Here is a 19134-nt window from a genome sequence, read left to right as displayed (position 1 = left end):
GGCAGCGGAGATGACAATCTGGGAGGGATAACTCTGCTAAAATTATTGGGTTGTGTGCAACTGCCCCCCTCAAACCTGCCACTGCTTTTTCCAATCAATCTGGACAGTATCCAAAAGCAAGAATTTGGACCTTTAGATGTTGTTTTGCCTCCTTCCCTAGGCTGAACATTGATTTAAATTGTTTGCAAAATGCAGTTCACACCTCCTATTTGCATAAGCCTAGAAAGAGGGAAGCAAAGCATTTCGTTTGACTTATTTCCCAACTAAGAGAGCAGATCTGCTTTGGTTTGGGGGGTGGGGAGGGGAATTAATAGGAGCTTTGATTTTCCCCGAGAGACGAGGTCACAGACTAGGCCATTTCCTGTCTGCAGCCAGGCTTGCTCGCTTCTGCAGACATGTGTCTTATGACAAAAAGGCCCGATTCATTTCAAAGATAGGGTCGCCGCAATCATAGCATAGACAGACCACATTCTTTCCATTCTTGCTTTCTGCTTGATCATTACAGATTATTAAAAAGAACATATCTGAGAAAGATAGATAACATTTCAGCGGTTTTGGGGTTACCCACATCTGAAATCCCTTGCAAGCTGAAAAGAGAGGCTAATTTGGGAAGTTTGGCTGAGCTGTGATCACATAAGGATGAAAAGAGAGGTTGTGTTAATAGAATCATAGGGTTGGAAGAGATCCTAAGGATCATCTAGTCCAGTGTTTCCCAAACTTGGGTCTCTAGCTGTTTCTGGAATACAGTTCCCATCAACCCTGACCACTGGTTCATGTGGGCTGCTCTTACTTAGATCAGAACCAAGGCACATTCCCTGTTATGGGTCAACCAGGTACCTATGGGAAGCCTATAAGCAGAAGATGAGAGCAGAAAAACTCTCCACACTTGTGATTCCCAGCCAATGGTATTCAGAGCCATACTGCCTCCATCAGTGAAGGTAGAACTTAACCATTATTACTAGTAGCCATTGAAAGCCTTGTCCTCCATGAATTTGTCCAATCCTCCTAGAAATCCATCACTTGCTTCTTGTGGGAGCAAATGTACTGTGTGATGAAGTACCGTATTTTTCGCTCTATAAGACGCACCAGACCACAAGACACACCTAGTTTTTGGAGGAGGAAAACAAGAAAAAAAATATTCTGAATCTCAGAAGCCAGAACAGCAAGAGGGATCGCTGCGCAGTGAAAGCAGCAATCCCTCTTGCTGTTCTGGCTTCTGGGTTAGCTGTGCAGCCTGCATTCGCTCCATAAGACGCACACCCATTTCCCCTTACTTTTTAGGAGGGAAAAAGTGAGTCTTAAAGAGCAAAAAATACGGTACTTTCTTTTGCCTGCCCTAAACCTTTTCAGCTCTGCAAAGCAAAAACCCAAATACTGCACTGTAATATGCAACTTATGCAAACAATGTGCAGTTACACAGTTTTTTAACAGTTCATTCCTGGGCTAGTAATGTTATCAGCTAAATCTGACTTTTGATTTTGCATGGAATAGCTTTAGAGCTGCACGCAAGAAGCACGTGCAGATCAAAGCCAGAGCAAGGCAACACAAAACGGGGCAGATAGCTAACAAGCACTTTAAACTCCATTTCCTTAGATTAAACCCAGTTGGAACACTGTGCTGCCTTTGCAAGGGAGAAAAGCACAGGGGAAGAGATCTCATTCAATACGGGAACCCTGAGCAACTAGTTTCAACTTTTTGCAAGAAGTGTAGGGACCCACCCACACGACAAGCCTCTCCAGAGCTAAATCTGGACGTTTACTATAAAAGTCATTAAGTAATATTTGAAAGATAGGAGCATTCAACTGTTCTATTTTAAGGCAGCTCTCCCTGAAGTTACTATTCTAAAAGGAATTATTCTGAGACCATGTCAAAGGGAAGAGGCAATTTAACATTTCAAGGATAACTATGAATTATGGCAAGGTCAAGTAGCATGATTCACTGTTAAGAGTGAAACACACAAGAGAGACTCAATATTTAACTATTCTAAGTTTCCATGCATGGAAATTCCCTGGTATGCAGAGGAAAAATACATAACAGCTGAACAATTGCATTCCTGTGTTACCAGAAAGGAGATGGGGTGTGGAATTGAGAAATGTCAAATTTTCAACAGCAACATTAAGTCGTAAGTTCTCCTTCCAAATGACAGGAAAAACTATCTCAAGGTAACTCGGGTTCTGGGCATTCTGCACAGTGTTTGAAGCCTGCATAATCTAAACTGAGGATAAACTTTGGGGTTCTAATCTTTTAAATAAAATTATAGTCTTCAAGTTTCAAATAACGCCCTTCCCCAAAATAATTATCAATTTGGATACTGCTATATATTACTGTGCAGAGCCTACAAGTTGAGCGAGGTTGAATAGGGAGTGGACTGCCCTCCTTAAGCAACACAATGGAAAGTGGGCTATGTAGGTTACCCCCTAAAAGCCCATCTGTAAATACACTTAACAGGCTACATCTGCACACATGTCCACCATTAAAACTATGGCAACAAGTAAACACAGCTCTAAACCATCATCAGCCGGCTGCTTTGAGCCTCACTGAAATTCAGTGCTTAGCAGCCATAAATTGCCAGAAAGCTTTAATTGAAGGCGTTAGCCAAGCTAAATATTGCTAGAAACAAAAGCTATAATGACCTCTTGACAATTGTAGCATGCTAGCTATGCTTTCACCAAAGCAGGCTAAAATAAGAGCCACTCCAGTTAAAATAAAAAGTTATTGATTGTTGTTGTTTTTAACAGCACCAACAATGGTTTTGTTCTAATCTAGCAGATGTATATAATCACGCCTTATTAGTTAAAAATTGAAGCTTTATATAGAAATCTGATTTTCTGCATTTACACACCAACCTATTTTTATTTTCTGCCAATAACTTGATGAATTACCACAACGAAGTTGCCTTTTCCAAGGCCAGAGCAAGCTTGGCACAGGATTCACTCCTACAGGAATTTGAATGTGAAGCCCTGTCCAACACCTATTGTAGCATAGCAGCAGGGTGCAATGCTATCCTTTTCTTCCGTTTGTCATCCTTGGCTAACAGGGAGAAACACAAAAGAGACAGGCCTAGCAGAAAACACACAGTGATAAGCTGTTTGCACCAGTACTAAAAGTAGGACAGGAAAACCAGCTGGTTAGCAAAATGTCAACAGCCTAAAGGCGATATAGACAAGAATTGGGGCAGAGGGGGGCAACAGTAGATGCCCATTACAGCTAGCATTAGAACAACGGTTCAAAGGGGCAACCCACTTATATTGATGTCACTTGCAAAATGCCTCTCATTATAATGGACAGGATGACTGCATAGATGGCACTAGTTATCCATTAGCATTCTCTCACAGAGAATAACCTCCTGAGAAGCCCATGGCTCCCCAAAACAGGCTGGAGGACATGGTCTTCACACCAAGGAAAACTGCTTACAGCCGGCCCCATCTCCAAGACTTACTGTGGTTTTAATGGGAGGGAGAGGATATAGTAATCACAATTTATCTCTCCAGGCGCCCACATGTGTGTGTTAAGCAGAGTTTCAAAATCCCATGCTTGGCAGCAAAACCAGGCTGTTAAACCTTGGTTTGAGCAAGTCCAGCTATGAAGTAAACTGACTCTCTCTCCCACCCCGCTTAACAAAAACCAAGCAATAACCTAGGAATTAAGTTAAAAAATATAATTTCCTTACTTTGAATCTTGCATTGGTTTGCAGCAATAGCGGCAGTAAAAACTATGCAGGCAAAATACTTTTATTTACAGTACAGCCTACAGCTGGAGCAAACGGGGGGCATATTTGCATCTAACGCTGTTCAAAGGAAGAGACAAGAACAGCAAGTACTATATGCTCTTTCCTGCAGGAGAGGAGGGGAAATGATGTAACACAGAGCCCACTCTACCAACTGCTTTTCTATGGTCTGCCTATTTGCAATACAGCTCTGTAGCATTTGCCCCTTTTCATGCTAGCTAGCAAGAACATGCACATGTTAGGTTTAACTGTTAATCTTCCACAGTTATATCTTCCAGGGATAAGCAATGGAAGGGCAAGGGTACAGATCTAGAAGACATCTTACAACCTTCCATTCCTACCATGGAACAGTAGAAGCAACCTGGTGCCAAATCACACCTCTGCGTCTATCTAGCTCAGTACTGTTAGCATGGTGGGTGCCTGCTCCCCAGGGAACCTTCTGCATGCAGGGCATGTGCCCTACTACTGGAACCTTCTGCATGCAGGGCATGTGCCCTACTACTGAGCTATGGCCCTTCCACATGCAAGAATGGGAAGCCAGTGGTGCTCCTAATGTTATTCGGACTCCGACTTCCATCAGCCCCCGCCAGCACAGTTAATGGTCAGGAGAAATGGGTGTTGTAACACCAGCAATGTCTTGAGGGCCACAGTAAAGTAAGGGACAGGCAACATTTTAGACCTGCAGGTAGTGTTCAGCCCGTCAACATCTCCCTAAACGACGGGCTTGTAGAAACAAAGAAACCATGAGTAGATGCATGTTTCTGTAAAAATGCCAGACTCAACAGCAGTCCTATTCTTTTAAGCAAATCAAAAGTTGCAGGCTTCGTAGTTTCAGTGCATTGTTAACATACCAAGTTGCCTCAAAAAAACCAGCAAAGGCTAAATATGACTCAGAATGAAAACCAGACATTTTTCTCAAGAGACCTACAAAACTTGGGGGGGGGGGGGGAGTCATATAAGAGCACCAAAAAGCAAAACAAAACAAAACCCTGGCACTTTCAGGGATTCAATACGTTTCTTTAGCATTTGAAACTCCCAAACGGCCAAGAGAGCTCAGTCTCTGTCTTGCATGGACTGCTGACAATCGCACAATCACAAGTAGTGGTAGGTGATACTTTGAAGAAAGCAGTCTGTCCAAAATAGGAACACAGAACTGTGTACAGTATTCCTCATAAGAAGACCTCTGGCTATTAATGTAATTATAGCTCATTTCTGCAGCTTACATCAATGTACATGCCAATTCACCATGCAAAATAAGAAACCATGAAGTTGTTACAGAAAGTGCCATACTTAACGTGTGAAAAAAGGGGTGCTGGTACTGTGTACCCCCAGAAAAGAAGCACTGTGTATAAGCATCTTATGTTCTAAATTGCAAAGCTGTCTCCCTGCTGTGTTAAAAGGTAAAGGGACCCCTGACCATTAGGTCCAGTCGTGACCGACTCTGGGGTTGCGGCGCTCATCTCGCTTTACTGGCTGAGGGAGCCGGCGTACAGCTTCCAGGTGGTCATGCATGTCATGTGGCCAGCATGACTAAGCCACTTCTGGCGAACCAGAGCAATGCACAGAAACGCAGTTTACCTTCCCGCCGGAAGACAACTATGCAATTTAGAAGAAAAGACACTTAAAAGGGAAAAAATTGTGTGTTGCTAAAGACACAGCCCATCCTCGGGAGGGCCAATCTGAGAATCGTATGCTGTACTTTTTAACTACTCTGCATGATCAAGTTTTAAAATAGCCGTGCCTTAACCTGACTTGAATCCACTGATTAGTGAATTGTTTTCAATCCCATTTTGCCTTCACTGACAATAGAGTTTCTAGAGGCTTTGTTTCAGGACAGACACAGCCAGCCTCCTCCAGTCTCTTCTGTTCTCTATTCTAGGAGTACAAATTTAGCTTGACTCCATGGAATGAGGGTCCTGAAGGCCAGGAGCTATTTTAATAAATCAAGCCCAACCTCCTGTAAACAAAAACAATGGAATTTATCCTGGTTGGATTAAAAGGAAGTCTTTTATAAGAGGTGTCGATAAGATCAGAGCAAGCTGTCCTTCAGACTCCTACTTACAAGTTAAGCCTGGAGAGAGCGAAAGCATTTGTTTCGCCTACATGACAAAGAATGTTTTTCTTCCTTCTACTACCCATCAGTTAAAAGTGGTCATTTAAAAAATTACTTTGCAGAAACAGAGCTTCCATCTGTTAAGCAGCGTGTGCCATTTTATTAGCTAATTCTCTTGGAGCCGAGTGTAATGGGTTTTTTTTTAACACAACAAGTTTCCCTCCATGTGGATGACAGTGACCATGCCAGGGGTGCCCAGTGCAGTGCCAATGTCATTGGACTCCAACTCTCAACAACCCAGCATGGTCAATGATCAGAGATGGTGGGTGTTTTAGTACAACAGCTGCAGGGCACCATGTTCGCTACCCCTGCCATAGATTGAACCAAGACTAGGGTTGCCACATTTTGGCAGGACATTTTAGCGATGCTTCCGACTACAGTATTCCAGATATTCTAAGTATTTCAGTATTCTGTATACAGTATTCCAGTATTCTAAGCAATATTGCCTCCATCAAAGAACACCCATCCCTCTGCATGTTACTAGAACAGGGCTGACATTTTTCATTCATCGCCCACAGTGGTAATTGTTAAAGCGGTGATGAGTAAGCAAGGCCCTCTCAAGGCACTTTTGCCATTTTCAGATTCCGAATCGGTGTTTCTCCTGCAAAAGAATACAGTGGTGAACTGGAGTTGTAGAACTCGCCATTGGAAAGCAACGTGAAAAGGATCAGAAACAAGGAGGCAGGTTCACTGTATTTTTCAGCTCAATATTTTGAAATTCAGCAAGGGGGCAGAGGCTTCTTCGCCCTCCCTACCCAACCTCAACTGGATTGAGCTTGCTTGATTTATTTATTTATTTACTGAAGCAATGGCACCTGAATCCCTACTTGTGATGCAGCCGTGTGTACCAACAGCCACACGGATTCAGACTGCCAGAGCAGACAGAAAATATGTGGCTCACTCAAGGATTGTGTGAATTGGGCCTTGCTTGCTTTTCTTAAGGGTTTTATAAGCATAACTAGTGGGACCTGCAACAAAATGTCGCAATGTGCAGTGCTCCTGTTCCAGTCAGCCAAACATGCCCCCCTCCACAATATTCCATTCACCCTCCTGCCCCCTTTTCCATTCCCCACCCATTGTCAGTCAGTGCAAAGATTCTTCACTGAGCTGCTCTGCAAACCTTGCTGTTCCCCTCTGCCAATACTTCACAGGCATGAGGCTTGGCCAACATTTATTATTTATTGCATTTGTATCTCACCTCTCCTCCAAGGTGTTCAAGGCAGTATACATGGTTCTTTCTTCCTCCTTTTACCTCACGACAACCCTGAGGGGTTGGTGAGAGAGTGTGATCGGTCCAAGCTGAGCAGGGATCTTCTGAAGGCAAGAGAACCTTGGGCTCTAAGATGCTTGAGAGCCGTAGTGGAAGGTAGAAGCTCCCACAATAACGTGCAAGTAAAATTAGCTGCCACTGTTGTTTACACCCAATGAACTGCTCCATATCAAACAAGCAGTCTGCTGCTTCATTAAAAAGGCAGTGTGAGCAGCTGGTACCTAGAGTGTGAAACTACTGATGAGGACTGAACATATGCCTGCATCTTGCCAAATCAGCAATGCACTCAGCAATACATATCTGTATTATGCTAGCACACCTCTGTAGCTGCTACCAGGTGAGCGGCAAGTTATACTGCAAGACAGCAGGCCCATGTACAGAGACCGCTCACTCACTCTCTCTTCTACCCTCAAAGGACCACTAGGCTATCTGAGAAGACATACTGCATGTGTCCCAGGTTCAACACTGAGCTGAAGGCATGCATGCCTGAAGAGAGACATTCAGACAGGTGCCAGCAAGTCAAACTATATTTGTGGATCTGACCATCTTCCTCCAGAACGGCCATTGGACCTACAAAGGCAGAATTGAGCAATGCACAAACTCCGTCTGACATAGTAGCATTACGGACTTTCTGCAAAAAGCTGCCTGATACTGAGTCAGACCACTGGTCCATCTAGCTCAGAACCACCCTGTGGTCTTCGGATAAAGGACAGTTCACAATTTTAAGAAATAATAACAGAGTGCTTATGCCTATTAAGCCACAAACACATTTCAGCCCTTGTGATCGCCGCAAAGACGTAGCAGCACCCCAGCCGTTGAGTCTGTAAATCCATTTCCCAGAAGTAGCTTAGGAGGGTTTGAATTAACAAGCTTATTACAAAACCCAACATGAGGCTTTATAGCAACTGAATCATGGCAATCGTTCCACAGCTGCTCTGAAGCAGCGGAGTTAGCTGAAGGTAGCCGAAGATATTTGCTATAGGCATCGTTCTAAGTGTAGGGATAAATTTTAAAACATAAAAAAAAATCAATGATAGCTAATTACCCATCATTATAAAGCTCTGAAGTGTGAGCTTTTTCTATTAAAAAAAAAAGCAGGGTTAGATTGGCTCCAAGTACATGTAATACACACACATGTAAGGGTTTCGACTTGCTGTTGAGACCTGTTTAATTAGATAGCACTCCAGTAAATCAAAAAGCTCTTTGAATGAAGCCTACATCATACTACTTTTCTCTTTTCTGGAATGACGTCAAACCAGTTAAGTAAAGGATAGGCTTAATCTTAAAATTTTGCTGAGCAGGTAAAAACCACTGAGAAATACTAGAGTGAGCAGAATAATGCCAGGGAAAATCAGCTTCAATCTTCTTATCCATTTGAAAAAAAAGAAAAGAAAAGCCACAAATCCTCCCATCATGTCACTTCTATCCCATCCTTTACACATAGAACACATTTTGTCCCTTCCTTAATTCCTTCCCAGGTTATATTCCCTGAAAGGATGAAACACACATATAGCAACCAAACACCATTGCACAGAAACTATCCTAGCAGGGTGCAATTAATCCCCAAAATGGTTTATGCAATACTGGCTTAACATCGTTTAGACATCATTTCATCCAAAGGAGAATGTGGCAAAAGCAAGCTTCATATAGATTCACCCATCAACAAGCAATAATTGTCTGCAAGAGGTCCCTGTCAAGTGTACATCTGAAAAAGACTTGCGTGTGAAATGGCCTTTCCCTAGTCTCAACCTGAGATTCTCTAAGCATTAAAGTCAAGAATTGGAGGCAAAAGCTGAACCAACCAAAGATTATTATTTTTTACATTTCTACACACACAGATATTAATACGTTGCTGCTACTGTTATTATAAACTATCCTAAAATATGACTGAATGCCAATACAGAAACATTTATTCAAAACCTGCAGTGTGTGTATTTATTTCTGTGGTGTCATCAGTGTGCATGGGTGCATGACAGAGTCCAAGTATGTATTTTTAATGTTTCATTTGTTGTTTATGACTGCTTTTGTTATGTATTTCCTCCATATTTTCCATGTGGCAAGCTGCCTTGAGCATCATCAGAACTGCAGAAAGGCAGCATACAAATAACATTATGTACATATTATGTTAAAGTGACTCAGTAAACACCACGCAAGAAACAATTCTGAGTCCTACGGTTCTCTCCTGCTACATTTCACAAGCATTACCATTTCCGCCCTCGTAGTTCATTAACTTAACGGCTTTATCAAGGTGGGACTGAAGGAATGCTTCCACAATACAGACAAACTAATATGAGTCAGCCACAGTGAGCTGCCGAATACTTACATCGCTCTTCCTAAACTTTGCTTTCAAGCTCTTCATGCTTATTCCATTCAAAGTTCTAAACCTTTTGCGTTTTCAACACCTAAAAAAAAGGAGAGAGGAAGATAAGTTCCATTATACGTTCCTTATACATGCAGCAGGCACCAGCAACACCCTCTTTAAACTGCGGCATATGGATAGGTTCTGAACAAATGATGCTGTCTCATAAATATTTGTGAAATTCCCCTATTAAGCAGCACCGGTGGGCATAGTAAGTATAGCAGAGCACCAATGACACTTTTGCAATCCGTTCTCCAGGCACTTGCAGCCCTGATCCTTAGATTGCAAGGAAAGCACTTCTGAAAACTTAAAGGAAGAGAGGTTTCCCAAACTGTGAACCATCAGTGCTTAATAAGCTTCAGTCACGTAGTCTGCTATGTGTCTGTGGATTTGTGGTTGAAGTTGGGATATGCGTATCCATTGCACTGAATAGTCATATCAATTCTGAATTGTATTTTTGTTACTTCTTTTAGTACTTATTACAATTTGAATTCTGTGGAATTTCAATTGCTACAACAGGCAGAAAAATAACTAAGTATACCTGAAGGAGCGTCTCTACCCCATTGTTCTGCCCAGACACTGAGGTCCAGCACCGAGGGCCTTCTCATGATTCCCTCACTGCAAGAAGCTAAGCTACAGGGAGCCAGGCAGAGGGCCTTCTCGGTAGTGGCGCTTGCCCTGTGGAACACCCTCCCATCAGATGGCAAAGAGATAAACAACTACCTGACATTTAGAAGACATCTGAAGGCAGCTCTGTTCAGGGAAGTTTTTAACATGTGACATTTTAATGTATTTTTAATCTTTGTTGGAAGCCGCCCAGAGTGGCGGGGGAGACCCAGCCAGATGGGCAGGGTACAAATAAATAATAATAATAATAATAATAATAATAATAATAATAATAATTATTATTATTATTATTATTATTATTATTATTATTATTATTATTATGTGGTCCACTAAGATCCTCAACAAGTTCCAAGAGGTCCATGGAAGAGGGGGAATGTTTGGGAACCACTAGCTTGGAAGCCCAATCCCTCCAAAGCAAGAATCCCACTGGGAGGGCAGTGGGAGTCACAGCAATGTTGTGCAGTACTGTGACACTACGCAAGATTATCTTGCCATTCACTGACGCCATACGAGTGGTCAGAAACAGCAACCTCCAATGCTTGCACTACTTGCCAAGTTCAGTTGCGGACTGAATTTTATACAACGGATACCAAGGAACAGTGGCGTAGCGTGGGTTGTCAGCACCCGGGGCAAGGCAAGTAATTTGCGCCCCCTAACCCGTGGATTTGCGCCCCCTAACCCTAACCCCCAGATGTTGCGCCCGGTGCGGCCGGCCCCCCCTGCACCCCCCACGCTACGCCACTGCTTGTACCTGTTTTGGGCATAACCTCTGAGGATCATCTTGTCCAACCCCCTGCAATGCAGGAATCTCAGCTAAAGCATCCATGACAGATGGCCATCCAAACTCAGTGTAGAAACCTCAAAGGAAGGAGAGTCCATCCTCTGCTAAGGAGGACCATTCTACTGTTGAACTGCTCTGTCAGAAAGTTCTTTCTGATGTTTAGTCAGAATCTTTTTTCTTGTAACATGAATCCATTGGTTTAGGACCAGTTGTAGCTTGCAGCTTACACAGTGAAACCCTAGCCCTGTCTACATAGAAAGTAGAGTGAATTCAGTGGGGCTATCTCCTACATAAGGGGGGTTAGGATGGCAGGCTTTCTGTACAAAGCCAAAAATCCTATCCTTTGCTCCACACACTGTTCCCTCTGGCCTCGCCCTCCACTAGGATGCGGTCCGTGAAATGTTGCAGAAGATGGAATGCAGCGCCCAGCTGAAAAAAGATTCCCACATGGATCTCCGTGACTTTTAGCATGTAAGTGAACTCCTCTCCAGTAAATCTGTGGTGAATCCCATTTTCGGTTTGCATTAGTGAAATCCAGCATAAAAGGACTGCAGTGAAGGGAATAAATGCAGAACAGGATATACCGTAGCTTCACCTTATCCTTTGACTCCTCTCCTCTCTCTCTCCCTGGAGAAATGAAGCAGTGACCCGACAAGGAGTAGCGAAGGATGGGCGTGTTTTGTCCCTGATCTGGATGAGATCAAGGCACCGGCAATGGGAAGGAGGCGGGGGAGAAGCAGGAGCAGGCCAGCCGGGGCTGCTCCAGACCCCCCCCCATCTGTCCCATCGCCGCTGGAGGGGTCATGGAGGCACTGAGCCCGGGAGGCGGGTAGCCAGCCAGGGCGCACCTACCCAACCTCGCCGCGCGCCCAGGCGCGCTGCTCTCTCCAGCTTCCTCCCGGCCGGGCCAGCGGCTCCACCTCTTCCTTTGCCTCTTTGAGGCGCTTAATTCCCAGCAAGCGATTAGCAGGCTCGGATCGGATCCTGCGGCAGGCGGCGCCTCCACCTCCTCCTCCTCCCGGCTTTGCTGCTGCTGCTGCACGGCTCTTTTCCCTCCACCAACGGCGCGCTGCGCCTTGGAGAGGTTCCCGCTTCCTCGAGGGGGGCCGGCCAAACGGAGACGACGACCCCCCACTCCAACCAAGCCTCGATTGCTTGTCCCTTCCCTCTGGACTCGCGCCCCCCCAGATGTTGCGCCCGGTGCGGCCGGCACCCCTGGCACCCCCCACGCTACGCCACTGCCAAGGAACCACTGTGAACTTAGATGCGGGGAAGGGGTGAGAATGGAAAAAAGTCATGAGTTGTTGCCCATTAAAATAAAAAGAATTACTGCCTAATAAGGGGACAAACAGCCACCACTGATCGACTGGAGAGCTGAGGCCAACCTAAGCTCTTTGGTGTGCATGACACAGGTGTTCACACCTACAGTTAAAATGTGACTCTTGCCAGGGCTGCAAACCAGTGATGGCTGTGGCGAAAGCAACAGGTGTGTATTTTTGTACAGTGGGATACATTCAAGCCATTCAAAATTCAGAGGTTTATACACATACATCTCTCTCTATCCAGGAAAGCAAGAGGCATTATTGCTGAACAGGACACATTCCAGCCAGGCAACAGTGTAGGGAACAGGGTGGAGCAGGGCCTCCAGCCCCCAGCCCTGATCCAAAACATGTAGCATAAGAAACACCTGTTCAGGTCTTCAGAAACTAAGGGATGCCAAAGTCTGCTGAGTCATCCTTAAGTAGCTACACTGCCGGAAAGAGAGCGTCATTGCAGAGTCAGAAATACACACACACACACACACACACACACCACAGAAGTTGCATTTAAGTGTAAACCTCCATGCCAAAAGAATAAAGGAGTGCATTGTGCAACCTTGCAAATGCCTTTGCTGAGAGGTTATTCCTGTCCCTCCATCAAAAATAAAACGCCACATTAAGTTAAACACACCAGTACCAGTCAAGTGCCACTTGGCAAAGAAACCCCTTATTCATGAACAGCAAAGCTAACAAGGATAATTCAGTGAAACTAAAAACCCAGTAAACTTCTTGTGCTGCTGCTTCTTTAAAGGAGCCTCTAAAAGGAGAAAGGAACTTAAAAATATGAAAGCTGGGAGTGGGGGTGGGGTGGGGGTAAAAGACTGTAGACTGGATGCATGCTGAATTCTCAGGAATGGTTTACACATGCATGTACTGTACATAACTGGATTTCCTTTACACTTGGGATGTCCTGTTGCTGAATATGCAAAGTGACAAGATCAAGAGGGAGAAACTGTGAGCCCGTTTCTGGTGTTCATGTTAAGTGTTCAGCATGCAAAGGGGGCTTGCTAGGACAAGTGCTAGCTTTGGACCCCCCCCCAAGCCATTTCTACCACACTCCAACCCACGCAGGGAAAGCAGGGCAACCACCTGATGCAGAAAGCTCTGGAGAGAGTTTTGGAGCTACTGGCAGGAAGTCAATGTGGTTCAGTGGCTAGAACCAGGGAGATCTGGATACAAAACGGGGTTGGTCCCCACAACCTTCACAGACTTTCTCCTTGGGGCAACTGAAAAATAAAATAAAATAAAGCAGCCCTGAAATGTTTCAAGAGTGTCTTGATGCTTTGGGGAGGAAAACATGCTGCTTTGAAGACTAATGTGGCTTGACCAAATTGTGAATTTGTAAATAGGGAGCAAATGTTGCTCTCCAGGACTGTCTATCCACCACTACCCCAAGACTCCCCCAAGTCCACACCCCTCACTGGCTCTCCCTCTGTGCCCTCCTTGAGTACATGCCCAAAAAGCGTGCTGCAATAATGCCTCCTGCTTGCTTGCCTGCATGGAAGGAGGACAGAGATATGTCAGTGATGTTGGTACCTCTGCCTTTTCCCTAACTGGAATGTAACCAAGTGTACAAAAGGAAAGAGTTACATCCTTTCCGCACCTACATTTGCCCCTGGCCACATCCATCAGTGGCATGCAGCCCCCAAAACGTTATCCAGGAGGGAAAGCAGCCTTCAGGCTGAAAAACATTCCCCACCCCTGTTGTGGATGGATACATAGTAATAGTAATAGTAATTTATTATTTGTACCCCGCCCATCTGGCTGGGCCTCCCGAGCCACTCTGGGCGGCTTCCAGCAAATATTAAAAATACATTAAAATGTCACACATTAAAGTCTTCCCTGAACAGGGCTGCCTTCAGATGTCCTCTAAATGTCAGGTAATTGTTTATCTCTTTGACATCTGATGGGAGGGCGTTCCACAGGGCAGGCGCCACTACCGAGAAGGCCCTCTGCCTGGTTCCCTATAGCTTAGCTTCTCGCAGTGAGGGAAACCGCCAGAAGGCCCTTGGCGCTGGACCTCAGTGTCTGGGCAGAACGATGGGGGTGGAGACGCTCCTTCAGGTATACTGGGCCGAGGCAGTTTAGGGCTTTAAAGGACAGCACCATCACTTTGAATTGTGCTCGGAAACGTACTGCAAGAGTCACCTATATTGCTGTGGTAAAGCTAAGCGGGATCTGGTATGGTTTCAAATTGGATGGGGGACTGCACACTGAGATTTCTGCACTGCAGGGAATTGGAAGTAGATGACCCTTGGAGTCCCTCCCAACTCTACAGTTTTATGATTCGTAAGTCTCTAGTACTTTTCCCTCTTGAAAGAAAAACTGAATCTGCACTGGCTGCCTTTGAATCCTACTGCTCTGGCATTACCAAGAAACCGAACCCAGCGTGCGACCCCAAGAGCTACCTTGCTTTTCATAGCTCAAGATGACTAGGAACAGGGTTAGCCCTTCCTCCTGTGGTCTTCCCCAAGGGCATCAATTTGCTGCCTCCCATATAAATGAATGGTTTCCATTCATTCCTAAGGGTGGAAAGTAGCCCCACAAAAAGCCCTTACACTGCATGTGATCTGCTAGTCATAAACTGCGGATTTTGCTAGTCAAATAGAAGAGGGTTGGATTCCCAAGCTCAAGAATACAGATATGACCTGGACATTTGCCTGTTATCCTCCTAATGCAGAGACAAAAAAAACATTCAAGGTTAGAATGAGTGCTTCATTATTCCCATGATCTTCCAGCTCCAGAAGACAGACAATAATGGACAGCTCTCTGTGTATGCATTAGTGAGATATGCTCCTAAAGAATTCAATTCTGCCAGTATTAAGAGAGAGAGATCAGATCAGTGTATTAAGCCTTGCAGAACCAGGGCAAATCCACATTTGCCAAAGAAAATGAAATAATCCTGAATGTTCAAAGAACTACAAAACACAGGAATAGCTACAGCAATTAATCAAGAGGTACTTCTGCAGGCTGAAAAGAAGGTCAACACCAACATCATTACACTTTGGTCAATTTAATAAAGCACATGCAACTTCAGAGGAAAGAAGTAAATGCAGTATTATGTACAGAAATCCATTGACCCTCTCACAACAAAATCAAAACAACAGTTTTGTTGTTTGCTTCAGTTTTTAAAAATGCACCAAAACCGCACTAACTTCTCCTACCAAAGGCAACTAAAACACAATGCGCTTTAAAAAAAAGAAAGAAAAAAGCATGGAATACACTTCCCTCTAGGAAAAAGCATAAACTCCATTCTGCAGTGGAACAGATTTGTATGCAAAACTAACAAGCACATGACTGTCATGCTTTTTCTTCAAAGAAAAGTCCAGTAGACAAGAAATGTACAAGGGTTTGAATCAACCCTTAGCGCAGAGCTTTCCAAACTTTTCATGTTGGTGACACACATTTTAGACATGCATCATTTCGTGACACAGTAATTTAGTTCTACATCATTTCACAACACAGTAATTCAGTTTTACTAGCAAACCAGAGGTTAAACTAACTGCTTTCCAATCCTGGAAGGAGTGTGCCGAACATTCACGCAACACACCTACACACTGCAGCCAACACTAACGTGTCATGAGACACAGTTAGGAAAGCTCTGCCTTAGCAGATCAATGTCCTAAGATGGTTGTTAACAGAAGCCTCCACAAAGAAGCAACCCTAAAATGAACTATAGTGAAGCCTCATTAAGCCAGGTAGATACTGGGGGTATAGGATGGGGTGAAGTGGAGCAATGTTTAAAAGATACACCTAACCAAATGCCCAGAAACAAATGTAGTGTGTCCACAGAGGTTACAGCACACAGCAGTTGCTCCTATTCTGTTTAGGAAAGCACTTTCACAAATTTCCATATGTATCTCCAACTGGGTGGGAATGAATACTGCATGTACAACTGTACCCTCTCGTGTGGCAGGTGTGACACAAGCACATCATCACTGCAGAGAAGGAGAAGGTGTGCCTCTTCCTTCTTCCCTGCCAAACAGTCGATGGGATTGACTGTAATCATTTTAGAAGTGTTCTGTGGTGACAGCTTCAGGTGGCCTGGGCACACTCCTTTGTACAATGGGTGGGAGACAACTAATACTCAGTTGGCAAACTGCTTGCGCAACAGAACATTACCTCCCCTCTCCTCAGGCACCCCATGCCCTCACCAAATCTGCTCCAGAGGGTTGGGGGCCCAGAACAGATTTAAGGGACATGAATGGGGGGGGGGGCGTTTTACTGCACAAGCAGAAATCCTTGCACTGATGGGACACGGTATGTAGCGCCACACCGGAGACAAGCCACTGTGTATAACAGGGCTCATACTGTATTCTATCTAGAGAGATTAATTTGCTCACATTTCTTATTAATTCAAACTAGCATAAAACAGAGGATCTTCACAACTGGCTCCCATAGGTGGATTACAATTCCCATCAGCTCCAGACAGCAGGTCCAATGGTTAGAGGTGACACTGTTAGTTCCTTCAGGGAAGATCCACACAACCATTTTGAAAAGGTGCTGCCAGAAACATGATGCAAGCCCTTTGCAGGCACTGCACGACCCATCTCAAGGGTCTTCTTCTAGTTCCCTTCACAAGCAGGTTTATCATGCTGGCTGGTTTATGAAAACCACCTTTTGGAAGTACTATAATAATACATTTGAAATTCCAATTCTAGACAATGCATTCAACAATGAGTGCTTATTTGCTTCCTTAACTTAGTGGAGCGGGTGGCAGACCACCTGCATCAATTTTCTGTGTCACCAATGGGGGGGGGGACTTTTTCCAAAGAGAGAGTCAACTCACTCAGTTAACACAAGGAAAAGCCAACTATCCCCCCTTGCAAAAGGTCAGAGTAAGAATTCTTCCAGAGGTCTGCCTTCCCCTCCAGCACAGCTTCTCCTTTAGCTTCATAAAACGTTAACTCTTTTTCTGAGCCACTAACCCAGTTTTTATCTTCAGATATAAGTTCTGCTGACAGTCTGGGCTGCTCCATCAATTAGCCACAGGCTCACTCTTGCACTGCTTGAGATTACTCTACTGACAGCCTGAATATCCAGCCTTGTCCAATCCATCACACAGCCACCCTCCAGTCAAACTAAAGAAGAAACATTCGACCAAAACCTATAAAGTATACTTTATAGTCAGCCATTGCTCATTTTCACCTTAAGACTGCACAATACCTAAGGGAGGAAGGTAGACCTTGCTGCTTTTTCTCAGCCATTTGCTATCCACTTTGTACTATTAAATGATTATCTACTTTATTTGGGTTTGTTATTTCAGATAATGTTCAAAATCCCCCAGGCGCCAGGAGTGTTTTGCCACTGGCGTGGGTCCAATTCTGACCACATGGAGATCTCTAGATGCCTGGCTGGTGGTTGACTTTGCCATCTGGCTGGCCCCTCCACCTTTCTTGAACAGGTAAGCAGAATTGCATTTATATCCCATCCTTTGGTCCCCCCCCCTCACTTAATCCCCACAACGACCCTGTGAGGTAGGTTAAGAGGCTGTGACTGGCCCAAGGTCACTCAGTGAGCTTCATGACTGAGTGGGGATTCGAACCCTGATCTCCCAGGTCCTAGTCCAACACTCTAACCACCACACCAGCTCCCTAGAGCACTTCTGCTATGGGACAGCTCTATAAATTAAGTAGGTAGATAAATATGGGGGAACAATATGTCACTTCGAGAAGGATCTGAAATAGTTTTCTTTGAAGCTTGAATGTTTCATTTGATGTTTTAATGGGTTGCAAACTACTATGAGATTTTTTTAAAGTATAAAGTTGTATAGAAATGAAATTATTATAAATAATAATAACTGTCCAGACTCCTTGGAAACCTCTGAAATAGGCTCTCCTGCCTGCTAAGCTCATTAGAGCTAGTCCTGTCTTCTGGGGCAGTAGAAAGCAAGACTACTTTTTTTTCTTTTTAAGTATCCTTCAGTCCAGGGATGGGGAACCTGTGGTCCTACAGATGTTGCTAGACGAACTCCATCCTTCCTGGCCATCTGCTATGCCAGCCAGGTCTGATGGGAGTTGGGAATTCATGCCTTTCTCTATCCCTCTTGAAGACCACAATTCTCACCCAAGTACACAGCTTGGACACAGGCACTTAAGATCCATCACTGAGTATTGCAACCCAGCTTGCCAAGGTGAAGACAGGCTGAAAATTAGCAATAAATAGGAGGCATTTCTGCAAACCTAACTGAAGCAGGAGTCAAGGGGCCACATCTAGCCCACAGGCCCCCAATGTATAGGCTCAAGCTGAGCAAATCAAATTATCTGTATCATTCAAATGCCACAGCCCCCGCCTCACACAGCTTTCATGGAGCCAATTAGCTATCATAATGAACCACAGGTTTCACCTTGACTACTGAATCACAAGTATGCCTGAAGGATGATGTACCAGAACCAAATTAACATTTCCAAGGCAGGGGATACAGCTATTTTAACTCTCTCTAGTGCATGAAACCCCTGCGTCTCTTTCCTGGCAACTGATAGCTTTGTCAGAGATTGGGAGCAGTCCCAGAAAGGAGGATTCACTACTTAGCAAGCTGCATCCTTACTATCCATCTTTTTACATTATTCTAAAAGAGGGCTGAGGAAGTTCAGGTCCAGAGGTCAAATGCAGCCCTCTCCCCAGGTCACCACGCTCACTGGCCCCACTGGCACTCCAGGTGTTTTTGCAGAGTTAAAATTTTTTCTTGAATTCTGCTAACACCTCTTGTTTGTTTGGATGGAGCAAAGAGAGAGGTGTATGCCTGGTCCACTGTCCTGAGTGACAGTGACAGTGAAAAGATGAGTGACAGTGACAGTGAAAAGATGTCCCCACCCCACAAGTACGTCAGCAAATCAGTACACTGCATTTAGCAACAGTTTGTACTAGTACTCCATTGAAGTTTGCTTTTTAAAACATATCCATTTAGAAAAGTGTTTCAATAATAAGCAGTGGCCTGA

At 44.5% G+C, this 19134-nt stretch overlaps 1 protein-coding gene across 3 annotated transcripts in view; it reads right to left on the bottom strand.

Moving 5' to 3' along the window:
- RAI14 (retinoic acid induced 14) overlaps nt 1-19134 on the bottom strand; it is a 100526-nt gene that overhangs the window by 77864 nt on the left and 3528 nt on the right. For all 3 annotated transcript variants that reach the window (XM_053408914.1, XM_053408913.1, XM_053408916.1), the window contains exon 2: nt 9434-9512. In XM_053408914.1, the coding sequence (XP_053264889.1) occupies nt 9434-9469 (36 nt within the window). In that variant the 5' untranslated portion in view covers nt 9470-9512. The remainder of the gene's footprint in view (nt 1-9433; nt 9513-19134) is intronic.

Source organism: Podarcis raffonei, chromosome 11 (assembly GCF_027172205.1).
Source record: "Podarcis raffonei isolate rPodRaf1 chromosome 11, rPodRaf1.pri, whole genome shotgun sequence".
Taxonomy (NCBI): domain Eukaryota; kingdom Metazoa; phylum Chordata; class Lepidosauria; order Squamata; family Lacertidae; genus Podarcis; species Podarcis raffonei.
The sequence above is the reverse complement of the archived record's forward strand: the minus strand, read 5'-3'. Positions and strand labels throughout refer to the sequence as shown.